Raw genomic sequence first — 15,753 nt, 5'->3', positions numbered from 1 at the left:
CAGACATTGCATCGTATCATCATAGAGCTTTTAAATTTTGTTTGGCGCAGTAAATTTGCACCTTTTAGAGCAGTCTCAATTGTTTTCTGCCTGTCTTTTAGTCAAGTTCATATGTAAACGTCATTATCTAAAGTAAAAGCTAGATTTAGGGATCCATATTCAGCCTTCATTCTCTCAGGGTGGTTATGTAAAACTTGAATCACTCTTCTAGTCAAGAGTGCACTAAAAAAAGATGAGTGGGCCAACAGACTGGAATATACCTGATCAGGAAAATTAAAATGCAAATACAGGTACGTTTTTTTTTTTGTTTACTTTTAAGGCAGTGTTCACATTGACAAAACAGATTTTTCAAAAATAACAGATAAAACCGAAGACATAAAGACAATTTTTAACAGCATTTTCAGTACAGTCCTACAAAGTACAAACAGCTGAGAATATAAATACAAAACATTCCATGACACTAGAAAAAATAAGTCATCCAATCAACAAAACATGGAATTCATGATATGACCATGAGGCAAGGATTCCTATTCAAACCACATACTTTCTAATGCAATAATGTGCATAAAGTGTGTCAGTAATCGTCTTTTGCACTGCACAGGCAGTCAAGCAGCATTCCACTCATGTGCTACACAAATAATCCATCTTTATCCTGCCGTATTATCTACACTTATGGTCGTTGAATGTGCAAAAACTAACACTCCAACTTCACATTTTCGCAATCCAAACCATCAAAACACTTTCTGTACTGCAAACTAAATGACTAAATACTTTTAACTATAGTGACAAAATTGTGGTCTTTAACTCATTCACTGCCATTGATGGCCATAGACGTCAAAAATTCATTTGAACTATTTATATTAGTTTAACATTTTTTCCACTTTTGTTAACAAGAGTATGAAAACTAGAAAAAAAATAGATTCAGAATAGATATAAAATCGTGAGTTAACTAGTGAAGTCATGCGATTAATTATGATGACAAATTTTAATCGCCTGACGTCCTCAATTTTTTATATTTCTTTTATTTTTTAAATTTTTAAAATCTTTTCTATTTTTTTTTTTTAAAGAAAAGATTATTAAAAATTAGGGGCATCGGGTAATTATTTTTTTTAATTGTAATTAATCGCATGACTTTTCAAGTTAACTCACGATTAAGAAAAGAAAAGAAAACATTATTAAAAATTAGGGGCATCGGGTATTTTTTTTTTATTGTAATTAATCGCATGACTTCACTAGTTAACTCACGATTAATAAAAAAAATTATATCTGTTCTAAATGAGCAAAATATTTTTTTCTAGGTTTTCATACCTTTAACAAAAGTGGGGAAAAAAATGTTAAACTAATAGAAATCGTTAAAATTAATTTTTGACGTCTTTTGGCGTCAATGGCAGTTAATGAGCTAAAAAAAAACTCAATCTTGAAATGAATCGGGGAGGAAAACAGCTACAAACACATTTAATTTAAGAATGCTGCCCTGTCGAACAGAAACAAACGATAGCATCAAGTAAGAGATTTAAGAGGCAACTGGTGTTATATGCAAACCAGGCTGATGAGGAGCCTTCAGATAAAGCACAGTAACATACATGAAACCTAGATATGTAAAACAAATGCTTGGTGATGCAAAGATGTGAGCATTCATTCCTGCAACAAAACCATAAACTGTGCAAAACCATTTAGCGTTCTTAATTCAGCATGAATGGGTTTAGACTCCAATTTTGGTTTTTGTGCAGTACTTTTCAAATCAACTGTTCAAGTAGGCCACAATTATCACTAAACGTTAACACACACAGAGCAATCAATGGCACGTCATTGTCCAACTGTATTATTGACAACCTTTCCATTTCAAGGTGATTTTCTGACATTTGTCACACCTGTGGGCGGGTCTTCTGCAGGCACACTTGCCCTTAGAGGACTTCCCGAATGAGACGCTCGTTCCCTACTCGCCGTCTGTCTGCTTTGACCAAACTGCATATATGACTGTAAATCAGCAGCCGCTTTGCAAAATACATCTTCATCAGCACTGTACGACGTGTCTATTCCTGAATAAACAAAGGTGCTACGAGGTAAACAAGAATCTGATTGCGAGGGCAGGTGGCAGGGCCTATTGTAAAGCTCTGCATCTTGTGACATTGGCACATCAGAACCAAGGTGGGCTTTGCTCTCAAGTAACCCCCTGCTTAAAGAATCCGAAAATAGTTGACGTTTCTGGACTGTTTCAGTTATGTCGCCGTCGCTCAAAGGAAGGCTCAAAGCCATTTCTGACCGACTTTGCCATGGTAAGGCCATAGCGCTACCACCGTCTCTAACCTCTGATGTGGACATGAGTACATTCTTTTTATAATATGCTAACGGATCCCTCTCCAGGTCTCTTTCAGCTTGAGGACAGGAAAGGGTAGCAACGGGCATCTGCAACTGAAGGCTTTCCGTGTCCAGAGACCGACTCCTCCTGTCTAGGGACAAAGGATTGGACATGGACTGGCTCAGTCTGGTAAGGCCAAGGTGCCGTGGGAGACTAGCGATGGCCCACGTGTTACTGATCAGACTCTGCTCATACAGATCTAACATTTGATAGTCACATTCAGCAAATGCATCTTTTTGGAGGTAGCTGTCTTCAAATTCCTGATAGGGCGACGAAATGTCCTCCTCCAGCTCCATGTGAATCTGCTCATCGTATTCCCCCTCGTTGTGCATGTCCACTACGTCGAACGTGACGATGGTGGGTAAGGCCTCCATATTTGAAGCGAAGGCGCTGCTCGTCTCCAAGACGTCCACGCTCGCGTTGTGCAGGTCGCACAGCATCTGAGAGCTTTTCTCATAGTTGACAAGCGCTTGGGAGAAACAAACGGTTTGGCTTTCATCCAAACGACTGTTACGATCCGGAGACTGGGAATTGACATTTCGGAACGGCGATGCAACAGGCTTGGTTTCTTCTGGATGTTGCTCTTTGGGATCACATAATGTTTGAAAATCTGGGTCGGACGTATTCGCGAATGACAAGTTGCTGTGCCTCGTCTTACGGTCAACATTGACAGTAATTGAGGAAGCGAGTTCATTTCCCTTTTCATTAAATTCATCTGCCGCAAAATTCTTGCTAAGTGCTGCCTGTGGTTTAGTATTCAAATTACAGTTCTTCTTCCAGTCAGTTTCTTGCAGGGTTACTGTATTTCGTGTCAAGTTGAAGGACTTACATCCGCTTTGCCCCTCAATAAAATCCTGCACTTTGTACTGGTCGGCACTTGGTAGTCGTTTCATCTCAGAGAAAGCAGAATCAGTCGCTTCCATTTCCTCACTCTGGTTGGAACTTGGCAGTCTAGCTTTGCTTTCATTATGTGGACTGACGAGACTCTCATCAGTCGCAAACAGTTCATAGAGGGCGTCCCCGCTGTAACTGTCCCTGGGTAATCTGTTTGTCTGTCTTAGCCTGTCTGTTCTGTCCTGTCCTTCATCTGGACCCGGGGTAGTTGAATCATAGTAGCCCTCGTCACTATTAGGAACTGATTCTTGATGCTCACTTTGAGGTGTCAACACATCAGCTGAAGTGTTCAAGGTGCTGGCTGGCTGTGCGCTGCTACTGTCCACCACGTCCATATTGTGTGAAGGCATCATGCTGGCGGTCGGATCCACGTGGTCCTGGTCGCAAGGACAGTGAAGTTCCTCGGATGTATTAGGTTCCCAAAAATCATGAAGACATTGTTCGTCTAAATCTTCGGGGGAGGCCATTTCTTCACCTCCGCCCTGGTAGGTGAGAAAGCAGGAGGCCCGCTTCCCTCCATTTCTTCTGCTTTCTCCAGAAACGGTCGTTTCTGTGATGCTGTCATCCTCTTGATCTGCAATTATGTCCCCACAACCAGTGAGCGAATCAAAGCTCTTGAGGGAGGCAACCTCACCGTAGATCAGGTTCAGTTGATCAGATGAGCCGGCGGGTGTTTCGGACTTCAGTGCTGGATCGGGCATCATCTCAAGTAACAGACAAGGCTCGCTATGTCCTCTACCGCTCTCCTTGTATCCACTGGAAACCACGGCCATCAAATTAATGTCATCTATTTGATCAGCACACGACTGATTATCACACTCAATGGTAGGGGTTTCTCGTTCCAAATTCTTCTCTAAGGTTACTACTTCAGTGTCATTACATTCAGGTGCCAGTGAACTATCACACATAGCATTTGCAAAATCAGGCACATCTGGTTCAGATTCCAGGCACTGTGTGACATACTGGTCAGGTTTGTTCTGGACAGGAGGCACCTCGATTTGGCAGTGAAGAGAGGACATTGTAATTGTTTCTGTTTTATCGGAAGCGTCATTTCTATGGTTCTTGTGATGTTTAAAACTACTAAAAAAACTTTTCAAACCCCGTTTCTGTCTAGTGAGAGACTGGGATTTCTGTTCATTGGGGAGACTACATTCATTACCATGAAGGGTTTCAGTGCACTCACTCTGGTTGTGATACTCAAAATCCCCTGTGGAGGCGGATCCACCTCTCAGGCTTTCATCATGACTTATTTGGCTTAGCCCATCATGAGTTTTGCTTTTGTAGATTCCCTTCTTATTAGACCACTTGCTCTGGTTTTTACTCCTCCCGCTGAAAAAGCTTGGTAAGAGACACATACTTTTGCGAACTCCAAAGAAGGTGAGCGCAGTCCTAAATTTCCCAGATTTTGGAGCTTTCACTACAGAAGCGGTTTTATCTGGAAGATGCTCCTCTGTAATGTCAGGAGGGTCACGTTTAGAAAGGGATCCCGAAATGTTCTCCAAGTCCCCAGTTTCACTTGGGAGCTTGTCAACGTCGCGAGAAGCCATTGCTAGCTTGTTTACAAAATCATGACGTTATCTGGCGTTGTTTTAGCTGAATGTCCACACCCAGCAGTTTGGTTCACTGTTGTCACTTCTTCATCCATCCATCACGAGCTCTGCAGTGAAAAATATGTAAACATTACTGTGGTGTTTTTGTATTAAAATTACCCAAGTGACATTTGGCTAATTACGCCCATTAGCAAGTTTTTACTATTCTCTAAATCAGTGGTGCTTAATATTTTTCACCAAGTACCATCTAAAAAAAAAATAGCTTGCCAAATACCTCCATCATGGCAAACGATTAAGTGTATTAGTGCACAAACAAGACAGAGATTTTATTTCTACAGCATATCTGTAATATTATTTTTAGTCAGTGTAACATTATGTTATTTGAGCATCAACTTTGGGCTTAAATACCCACCCAGCCATCCATCTCACTAGGGTTTGTGTGGAGCCTATGCAGTAAAATGAATAATTCAATTAAAATGATTTAAAATAAACGACTCGTAAATATTACATGTAAATATTTTTAACTTTAAAGTTCAATAAAAACTAAATTGTAGTTACTACTTAGGCAGTGATTCAGTTACGTACCATAAGCGTACTCGACTTTGAAAATCACTTCTCCACAATAGAGATGTAAAGGATAGTGTCTGCTTTGGCTCTACTAAATGATGTCTGGCTTAATATAATTATTAAATCAAAAGTCATTATAACGACCATGATAATGATAACAATAGTAAATATGAGCTCTGTAGCACAATTTATTTATTTATAAATAAGACTAAAATCAGCAGTTCACTGGGAAAGCAAGATTTGTTGTGCGTTTAAATGCATGTCACTGGTGTCTGTATTCATTTTGACAAGACAATAATAGTATGATAGAAGATAAACCACAATTTCAAACCAACAAAATTACATTTAATAATGCAACAGGCTGTCACGGCGTGGCTAAAATATGCAGAAACCTATTTATAAATAGTTTATGCAAAGATGCGCTGACTTAAATCACACAGTCATTTATATAATGACCTTCAGGGAATGACAAATTACTGTACATTGTTAGGTAATGGTAAAGTATAATAAGTAAACAAACTTACCATCTACAGCCAAAATCTCCCATCGCGTATCCCAACGCAAAGTCTCCGGCATCATTGAATTTATTTTAATTTCTCACTTCAAACCAACCTTCACAGTAAAATATAGAAGCTTGCGCCAGAAACGGTTTGATTTGTTTAGCACTAACCTAGCCTTTCGTTAGCAGCTGGTGCTTGCTAACAGGCTAAAATCCGTCATCAGCGTGTAAATTCCACACTTAGTGGCCGTGCAGTGGCTCACGGTAGGTGACGACAATCCACCCGATTGGGGAAAATATTGTGCGAATAAGCACGGATGTTGTTGCTGTCATTTATCAGGCTATTGGCATGCCGATTTCACTTCAGCAGTGTGAAAGCCTAGATAGAAGTACGCTAAACGCTATCGGCGCATGTTAGTGACGCAACACGTCAACCACTGTTCTTTGGGCTGGGCTGGGCAGTGCACATCCACAGTTGCACACTGCATAGGGATGAGGCAGTGGTTCTTAACTGTTGTCAAGCTGGTTATATGTTAAGTCCATTTCCCTGCACCTGATGAAGAAAGTGAGAATGCATAATAACTGCATGAAGAAAAACGAAGTCAATTTCTTCACTTAAAAAAGCATCTCTGCACACAAAATAGTTTCCCTCTTTTAATAACTTACAAAGTGATAGCACTAGAAAGGGGGGGGGGGGGAGAGAATAATTTACATGTTACATTTGTTGTTTTTTTAAATCTGATAGCTATCTAGCACTGGCTCCTGTTTGTTCGCCATCAAAACGACGTGTTCCTGACAGCATGAGGTGCCGACAAGTTCATACATAGCCTAAATACTTAATTAATTTTCCCACTTGATTTAGAGAAATGTTGTTATGGTCCAATGAAACCAAGGTTTACGTTTTTGGTCATGAGTCCCAAAAGGTATGTTTGGTCAAAAATATGAACGCTCATCACCAAAAGAACACCATGATAGTGGCAGCATCATGCTTGGGCCTTAGAGACAAGGTGGAATGAATTATGTACAGGCCATGTAGGCCTACTGTTTGGCTTCTGATAGAAAGCCAAAATGTCCGGAAAAGCCTACTAGAACCTTAAAAAAAAAATAAAATTTTGTTGATCAGAATGAATTTAAATAGCTCTCATTTCACATGAGTTTGAAAGTTATAAGGGGTGTGCAAACTTGTGCAATAACTATCTAAGATGTTTATTTTTACCCCCCTTGTCAAAAGGATTCCAATTGAGTTGTTGCGTTAAGTTATAAATCATTTAATGGTGTAAAAAGTTCTGAAATTATTTATCTTGGTCTTATTTCTTATATCACAAAACATGTGAACACGGGTGTGCAGACTTTTTAGATCTAATCTAAATCCCCAAGATTTACGTGAATCAAGAAAGTTCTAAATTTCCAGTTGACTTGACATTCATTTATGTTTGTTTGTTTGTTTTTTAACATGTCATCATCTAAGATGGTGGTCGAGTTCTTAGCACATGTGTCTCACAGTTGAGTGGTCTTAAAACAGATCTTCCTAGAATTTGCATGTTCTTCCTCATTTTGTGTCGGTTTTCGCCGCACATTCTGGCTCCGGGCATTCAGACATGCTTCTTGAACTCGCTAAAATTGTCCATACAGTACCTGTAAACAAATGTTTTTTTGTTTTTTGTCTATACAGTATGTGCCTTGTGATTGACTGACAAAATAGTCTATAGGAAATGAACAAATGAATCGAATATTCGTGATAGCAAAAGTACATTCTGTGCAGCAAACCCTTGTGTAATTCAGGTCATTCTGAATTTCTTCACAAATATATACAAAAATATTCTGCTACATTCAGATTAATGAGAACTAATAAAAACAGATTTACTGCCATTTTTTCCAGTGCAATTTCAAAATGCTGAAGATTTTACGTCAAGATTATTTTTGGTTAATATCAGACCAAGCGTTTGATATTTTCATTGTGACTTTTCCTCTTAGGTTTTGGACTGCCGCACATCTGTCCATTCCATTTTGGTGTTTTGTAGTGCCTGAGTCTTCTTCTCATCCACCAGCACGTAATCCACCCGCTGTTCATCCGAAAGAAGAGGCTTCTGTGGAAATGCGTGAGGAGGTTCGGGTAAGGTAAATGTCAAAGGTCATGTTGAATCACTCTTCTGTGGTTGTGTCATCTCTTATACCTTCTGTACAGGAGAAGGAGAAGCCGAGTTGAAATCCAGTGACAAGTAGTCAAGGTTTGATCTTCTTGCCCAGGTTTGAACAACTCCTTCAACGTTGAGAGAGAAGCGTTGTCTTGATTCCTGCAGTCAGAGAAAGAGCAGAAAATTTGAAGAGTCATCTATGTTCCAAGTTTATGGTACGTGAAAAGCATTTCTATTGCAAAAGTGTTGAGCTATTATTGATTTAAAACAAGACAAAACGGCCAAACAAACATAATTGCGATTGATAGGATTTTGGGGAAAATGCACAATTTAACAACTAGGGGATTAAGACCACAAATACACCTTGACATAGTCATAGGGGTTTTATGAGTGTTTTGCATTCCGCAACCAGTTGTGTTGCCCCCTAAAGGCACTTTTAAGCATTTCAGGCAAATTGGTTTGGGTATTTAAAAATAGCGGTGAACGTTGCTTTCTTTTTCTAGAGATTGTGGTTGAATTGGGACATTAATAAATTGATGACAGTTATTATTTAAAAAAAATAAAATTACATAATGGAAATTATTAGAATTACAATTATGTTATTCTGTAAACTGTATTTTAGTCTAGGCTAAAACGTGACTTGATTGGTATATTACCATTGTGGCACAGTTTGCGTCTTCATCTCTTGGATTGTCCCCATTTTCAAGACTTCCCTCATGAGCTAAACACTTTCCAGAAAAGCTGAAACTACAGAAAAAAAGAATATTATTGAATATATTTCAGGTTTATATAACATCTTAAGTGTAATTTGTAAGTTCAATAAAAATATTGAATCTTTCAAAATAATAAGTTTTCTCTTTCAATAGCAACTCTTTACAATTTCCTTAGCAGAGTTTACATGACAAATGATGAAAAAAAATGACAGATGAATTTATAACCCTCAAGATACAAGTTTGAATCATTCTAACCACGAATCAGTCTTTGTTCTGCTCAAAGGATGATGAGCGGGACATTCAGTGATTGTAGAGAGGCCTCTCAAATCAAGAGGTGGGGGTCGAGCTGTGAACCCAGAGAGGACAACAAGGTCTTTATTTAATGCGGTCTGAAATGCAAACAGAGCTCTGACATTTGCATTTACAACCGCCTATTTTTAGCAAAGCGCTGCAAAAGACTACTCCAATTGTTCGCATGGTTCAAAACATTCAGCCCACTGTCACGCTCACCTCTCCTCAAGCACGGTTTGAGATGACGGTGAATTGGCGGCGGCGCAAGTTCTCCAGGTTGGCACATGAGGGAGCTGAGAGTCTTGGTGGTCTTGACTTTGCTGTTTGTATCAGGGATGCTGAGGGGGCTCATGGGAATGTAACCGTCACCTTCAACAACGCTAACTCGCGAAGATGGGGCAACCATGGGGATGTAGGACTCATCTTGCTGGCTTTGAACCTGTGCCGTATTTAGATAGGCCTTCTGAAAGACAGAGATCACAAGGGAATCCATCTCCCCTTCAAGTCTGACTAAGCTTGTGCCGCCCATGGCAGGATTGTCTTACCAAATTAAGAGTCTGCCTTCTGCTCACTGTTGATCTGCTGTCAACATCTCCTAGAAAAAGATACATTGCTGAATACAAATTGTTTTCTACGGAAGCGTATTGCATTCACTTGGGGGAAAAAAACACCTGTTTTTCTAACAAATTTGTTTGGGGAGCTTTGTTTTTTCGAGTTTTTTTATTTTATTTTCAGTTTTTCAGATTTTTTTAAAATGTTTTACTGAATATTTTTTTTCTGTCAAAAAAGTATTCAGAAAAATCGGCAGAATTTTTTTTTCCCGGAAAAACAGGAGGAAAAATTACTCTGGAAAATAGGTGGAATTTTTTTTCAAAAAACTGGAAAAAAAATATTCAAAAGAACAGAAAAAAAATATTCAAAAAAACAGAGCTGGAGTTCTGTTTTGGGGAGTATTTATTTTATTCTTTTACCTCCAAGTGACTTGTTGCAGACTCGCTAATAGCGGAACCGTTTGTTCTGTAATCTCTGAGGGAAAACCCTTTTTAAAAAAAATATTCAGAAAAACAGAAAAATAATTATTTTATAAAACAGGGAAAAATTACTCAGAAAAACAGACAAAAAAAACTTTGAAAAAATAACAAAAAATATATTTTTTAAACCGAAAAAAAAAACCTCCAAAAAAAACCTGGGAAAATATTAAATAAAACAGGAAAAAAAGACTCAAAAAAAAAATGCTCCCACCAAAAATTCGGCAGAAAAACGGGACTTTTTTTTTTTTCAAGTGAATGCAATACACTTCCGTAGTTTTCGCATCCGGCCGCATCAGTCTGCACGCTGCCTCAGCATACCACCAAAACGACTTTCAATTGGATCTTTCTATCAAAGCATACCAATTGTGAAATGGTCCAGGCTTGACAAAGATGTCCTCCGGGAAAGCAGCGCGACATGTTTTGGGAAATGCCGTGCACTCATTGCCCTCGGCCTGCGAATGCCTTCATCGGACAGATGGTTAGGCTTAGGTGGCAGCGGAGGAGGTGTTTGCCTGTCATTCGCGGCCTCAAATGACGCACAGGAGTACGGTTTGTCAAACTGGAAGACACTCATGGCGCAGAGATGGAGCGGAGATGAGGAGGAAGGTGGTGCTAGGGCTGTACATGGAGCGCTGAGGGGAGGGTTGCTAAGCCTCCCATGTGCAAAAGGGGATGGACTGAGGCGAAACTGAGAAATGCAGTGAAATGATGACGAGTCACTGCTAGGAGGTGAGGGCACGATGTCCTTGAAAACATCTTCTGTTGACTTGTGCTCCAAAGAAGTCTCGGAGTTTGAAAAGCTGCTATGTCTGCGGATGCAAGGACGTCAAAATCAATGACAATGAAAAATATTAGCTTTTTTTTTAAAAATTTTATCCTGTGATTTTGTGTGAGAGGTTTAACATGCCTGCAAGTGTTTCCACTCCCTGTTTCACATTGCGAAAGGACAAGATAATCTGGTGGATGACTGGAGTCTTGTTGACTTGACAGAGACACCCGGTCAGTGCTGTCACTTGACGGCTGAAGTGATGTTGGGGTGCGAGGAAAGCCTTCTTCTGAGCTCCCTGTTGACAAAAAAAAAAACAAGTGTCACTGAGAATGAGTCGTTTCTGAGTTTTTACAAGCACAAAGGGGACAAGAGTGACACCAAAAGGCAAAACGGTGCAACTCTAGCACACACAAAAATACATGCAAAGGTGTGCCCTTATCCAAATTCAGAAACATCAACAAGTGCATTGGAATTATTACTCCATTTATTTATTTTCATTTTTGTAAGTTTATAAAAGTGAGTGCTGTCATTTCTCCCTCTTTTATTTTAATAATTGCCATTTGTATAGTCAAGTTGGACCGGCTTCAGAAATTCAAGGCCTTTTCTCAAAAAGTAAAAAAAAAAAAAAACACACACACACACACACAAATCTTTCAATGCTCTCATAAAGGAGTTTCAACTAAAATTGAACTATGTGTAGTGCAAGCTTTTACAATATATTTTTCACTCGTTATAAGGAGCCTTGAAACTGAACTCTTGACACTTATCAACCAATAGCCAAAATAAAGAACTGAAGAAAAAGATTTGGCTTAGGGGTGTCCAATAAGCCATAGAGGGCCGCATACAGAACAATCAAAGGATACAAGGGCTATTAAACATGCTAAAACAAATCAATCTGATAATTGTGCATTATAGTTATTTTCAGTGTTTTTGTTTGTTTGTTATTTTTAACACCTTTTAAATGCGATAACACAAACCGGTAAATTTTTTCATGATTTTTGGAGGTGCCCTGTATCTAACTAGATCTAATCTGCTCCTGCCCTGAGCAGATTTCTACATTCAGAACCAAAGCAACAGTCATCGGTAATAATATGTCAATTTTTAAAGCAGTGTTTACTTGAAAGTATTATTTAATCATTAACTCATTCACTGCCATTGACGGCCACAAATTTTTAATAATCTCTAAATCGCGTCAGGCGATTAATTTTTTTTATTGTTTTAATTGCATGACTTCAATAGTTAACTCACGATTAATCACACATTTTATATCTCTTCTAATAGTACAATAAAAAAAACATTCATACTCTTGTTAACAAAAGTGGAAAAAAAATGTTAAACTAATAGAAATAGTTCAAATGAATTTTTGACGTCTATAGCCGTCAATGGCAGTGAATGAGTTAATAGAGTAATTAATATAGTTTGCTCCCAAATCAGACCTTGACAGAAAATGCAGATAGTGGTGGAAATAATTTTTTGCTTCTGAAACAGAATACATTACTTTATGAGGTATTTTAAGGTGTAATGTTAATATTTTACTAGTTTACTAGTTAAATTTCTTAGTAGTATTAGTTGTCAGGTGCATCGCACTCATGATGGATGTCGCAACCGAACGGCCCTTCACAATACACTTTTTCAACACCCACACCCGATAGGGTTGCAGGCCGTATCAAAAAATATTTTTTTTATACACGCTGAGGGCCGCTAGAAAACGGACAGCGGGCCGTAAATAGCCCCTTGGCCATAGTTTGAATGACCTCGGTGAAACGTTGACAGCAATTTTTTTATTCATTTATTACTGAAAACTTCAGTGGAGTTTAACAGTTTTTTTTTTTAATGCAAGAGGTTAAGCAATAATTCCATCGTCATGTTGCCTGCCCTTTGGCCTTCAAGTCAAATTGACCAATATCTTGCTAAGTCAAAGTGAGAATGGAAAGAATGATTTTTGCATTGACCTGCTTCCTCCTGGTTGCCAAACTGGCAAATGTGGCTGATGCTGCTGATCCAGCTGTTCATCTCCTCTTCAGTCTTGGCCACCAGGTAGAACATACGAGCGGAGGTCTTCACCACAAAGAGATGTTTTTCTTGGAAGTCACGCTTTATCCCCGGCTGCCCATTCAGCATTTCCACCTCGCACTCTTTCAGGTCAATGGTGCGGATTGGCTTTTTGGAACTCTTACTTTGGTAGTACTCCAGCACGTCGGGGTTACCGCTCATGCGACCTCTTCGCAGGACAAACCAACGTTTTCTCCATGCCTGCAGGTGAGAGGATGAATTAGTCCTTTGGTCTCATTTAATACAATTCTGGGTGTCACCAGTAGAGAAATGTAACACCATCAGCACCTTTTTAGTCACGACCAGTCATGAGAGCTAGATCACAGCTTACTTAACGACTTTAAATTCAAATCGCTTTTGATTAGTCACCAAGCGGAACTTTTTGCTCAAATTCCGTGCAAAGAAGAGGAAGTTGACTGTATTGGACAGAAAATGTTTAACACAACAAAATAAAGAGGTACTTCTAGAGAATTGATGACTTCTCTCTAATTGGGAAACAATACTGGAAAGAGTTTTAACCGATATTTCTATAAAAAGATGTGACTCCCAAGCTCTGCATGAAGTATTTTCACACTTGGTTTTGTGGCTTCGTTTACATCAACTTATTTTCTTTGTGTGGGGACGTGGCCTATTTGCTCCTGCACGTCAGTTGGTGCCAGGAAGTGGTAAGACAAACCACATTTACTAACAACACAGCCCAATTTATGGGAAAACGAGAACGATGTTGGTGACCATCTGACAATTTGGGAGATTTCAGGACTATACTTTAAAAAAAAAAGTTTCAGAGGAACATTTTACTGTTTCCATTTCTTCGCAGCAGCATGCTAACAAACAGCAAGCGTAACAACAAAATTAATATCTAGAAGAATTATGAGGTTGAGGGACTTTGTATAGGTCAAATAAGAGACCGTTTGAATTTTGGTGTACCTTAAATCATACTAAAACTGCAGATTACTGGATTTAATTCAAATTATTTAATGCATGGCAGCCTTAAAACAATGATTATGATGATGGTGTCGATGATGGGTGTCTTTGTAGTTCGTTCAACTCGTAACTGAAGGTCAACCATACAATTTGACAAAGTAGGTGGCCTGGTGATTGCAGGAAACGTTATTTTGGTGATACACATTCTGTGGGTTAGACTTTTTATAACCAGAGGTGTTGATTTTTTTTTTTAATTGTTGCATAATATGTTTTCATAAATTTAGCATGGCCCATGGATGGATTTATACAACCTGAACTGAAAGTTCCCTACCCCTGCTTTGTGTCATCTGATTCCATTCTCCCATATAAGTTTGACCAAGATAACAGATATTTTCATACTGGTGAGAGTATTTGAATAACAAGACACACGGCACTCATCAACATGCATGGAATCTGTCATCTGGCGCCAGCAGAACTGCTTTGGTGTCCTTCAATAAGTTTCTTTTTCTCGCCTTCAAACAGCACTTGTTTTGACGAATTTCCCTCCTCCTCCTCCTCCTCTTCGCACAGAGGAAGTGCAAGCAGCCCATCAAAAAGCGGGACTATTTCTGCTTGCTGCTCATGACTGATGTCTGGCTGGGCTGACATGACTTCCCATGTTTCACAATAAATGTGCTCCTTGCGCCAAAAACATGCAGTGAGTGGCTAAGCCAAAGATCACATGACCCCCCCCCCCCAACAATTGCACGCCGATCAAAGCGATGTGCTGTTAATTATTTTGTTTGTTGCCCAAGTTGGTTTCCATTATTTGTGATTTATTGCTTCTGTCATATTTCCATGTGGTCATAATAATAGCAAGAATGAGGAGGAAAAGAATACAAAAGAGGCTGAAGGGCAGCTATGAGAATTCATGGATGTTTCAAATCCTTAATATACATAGTGTATATAGTATTCACACACACACACACACACAAGCACACAAACTGTAGCACAAACATGCTGTAGCAGAAGGCTCAATAGCAGAGGATGGCATTTCTACTATTAGGCTGCTGCAGTGGTATGAGACAAAAATCAGTGTCCAGTGTGTGCTTCTACTCACAAATCTCTTGAGTTTCTTCTCCGGGGGAGATTTAATAAGCCAGCCAGTGCAGACCACATCCCCAGCACTCATCTTGACTGCAGAACGTGTCGTCCTCTCTGCTGCTGCTGCTGCTGCTGTTGCTGCTGCTGCTGCTGTTGCTGTGAAACTGAGAGCAAGCATATCCTGTGTTCTGGTATTCAGCCCAGCCACTCCAAAAAGAGGAAGTCCAAAAAATTGATTACACTGACAGAGAGAAGGAGAGCGAGAGAATGTTTACGTTACCAAGAAGGGATGGAGCTTTTCAAGTAAAAACTGAAGATGTTGACACTCACGCAGGAGACGGTTAAGATGGACTGATAAAGAGACAAACTTGGTATCCTGCAAGACCTCATACAAAATGCATTGTTTTACTTTTTTGTATGACATTTCAGAATATCTCTGTGCAAGTATGAGAAAAAATAATGAGTTATTTTGCACAGCTCAACTATTGTTGAAGGTTAAAGATTATTTAAAAAAATATTACAGAATATTATTAAATTCAAGAAATGAAAAAAAGTTTTTAAATGTAAATGTTTGTATATTACGTTGATAAATATCCCTTAGACGTGCATGCCACTTTAACTGCTCATCACAAGCATCTGCATTCTTTCTTCATTTGTTTTCTAATGTGTGCATTTAGGACATCATAGTAATGCATCTATGTGTTATCCCAAAAAGATAAGTCACCCGTTTTAAAGTAAAAGGGAAAAAATACAAGCAACTGAGTAATGTTGACTTTATATGAGAATAGCCCACTATGAATGTTTCACATTAGTTTTTTGCTAGACGTGTACCGCTCAAATATGGTTACCGTTGTACGCATGCGAAGACGCGCTCAAGAGGCGTGGT

At 39.1% G+C, this 15,753-nt stretch overlaps 2 protein-coding genes and 1 long non-coding RNA gene across 5 annotated transcripts; 1 reads left to right on the top strand and 2 right to left on the bottom strand.

The window, feature by feature from the left end:
• Positions 1-701: 701 nt before the first annotated feature.
• On the bottom strand, positions 702-6,270 carry LOC144036294 (APC membrane recruitment protein 1-like). Its single transcript, XM_077546818.1, has 2 exons — positions 5,895-6,270; positions 702-4,910 (listed from the first exon to the last, which is right to left on the bottom strand). Exon 2 carries the CDS (start codon positions 4,798-4,800, stop codon positions 1,843-1,845), a length of 2,958 nt encoding a protein of 985 aa, XP_077402944.1. The 5' UTR covers positions 4,801-4,910; positions 5,895-6,270; the 3' UTR covers positions 702-1,842.
• LOC144036300 (uncharacterized) lies at positions 1,809-15,383 on the top strand. 2 transcript variants are annotated; one of them, XR_013288620.1, is made up of 6 exons: positions 1,809-2,148; positions 2,220-2,276; positions 2,365-2,488; positions 7,844-7,982; positions 8,117-8,219; positions 12,951-15,383. It is a non-coding gene; the product is annotated as an uncharacterized LOC144036300 (long non-coding RNA). The 2 variants fall into 2 exon arrangements; XR_013288621.1 differs by having other exon boundaries at positions 7,844-7,987; positions 8,055-8,219.
• gab3 (GRB2 associated binding protein 3) lies at positions 6,511-15,229 on the bottom strand. Of its 2 annotated transcripts, XM_077546826.1 has the most exons (11): positions 15,148-15,229; positions 14,884-15,031; positions 12,761-13,061; positions 10,947-11,103; positions 10,400-10,848; positions 9,554-9,603; positions 9,228-9,471; positions 8,973-9,063; positions 8,661-8,751; positions 8,044-8,163; positions 6,511-7,956 (listed from the first exon to the last, which is right to left on the bottom strand). In XM_077546826.1, the coding sequence occupies exons 2-11, from the start codon at positions 14,953-14,955 to the stop codon at positions 7,840-7,842; spliced, it is 1,692 nt and encodes a 563-aa protein (XP_077402952.1). In that variant the 5' UTR covers positions 14,956-15,031; positions 15,148-15,229; the 3' UTR covers positions 6,511-7,839. The 2 variants fall into 2 exon arrangements, with proteins under 2 accessions (XP_077402952.1, XP_077402950.1); XM_077546824.1 differs by having other exon boundaries at positions 14,884-15,222.
• Positions 15,384-15,753: the final 370 nt, after the last annotated feature.

Source organism: Vanacampus margaritifer, chromosome 16 (assembly GCF_051991255.1).
Source record: "Vanacampus margaritifer isolate UIUO_Vmar chromosome 16, RoL_Vmar_1.0, whole genome shotgun sequence".
Taxonomy (NCBI): Eukaryota; Metazoa; Chordata; class Actinopteri; order Syngnathiformes; family Syngnathidae; genus Vanacampus; species Vanacampus margaritifer.
The sequence above is the reverse complement of the archived record's forward strand: the minus strand, read 5'-3'. Positions and strand labels throughout refer to the sequence as shown.

Bases quoted from the DNA above. Each gene is read 5' to 3' on its own strand.
- LOC144036294 (XM_077546818.1), bottom strand. From the start codon at position 4,800: ATGGCTTCTCGCGACGTTGACAAGCTCCCAAGTGAAACTGGGGACTTG.
- gab3 (XM_077546824.1), bottom strand. From the start codon at position 15,045: ATGCTTGCTCTCAGTTTCACAGCAACAGCAGCAGCAGCAGCAACAGCA. The intron at 10,849-10,946 runs GCATGTTAAACC...TTGCATCCGCAG, and splicing joins GGGAGTGGAAACACTTGCAG to ACATAGCAGCTTTTCAAACT. The intron at 8,164-8,660 runs GTAATATACCAA...CTCTGACTGCAG, and splicing joins ACGCAAACTGTGCCACAATG to GAATCAAGACAACGCTTCTC.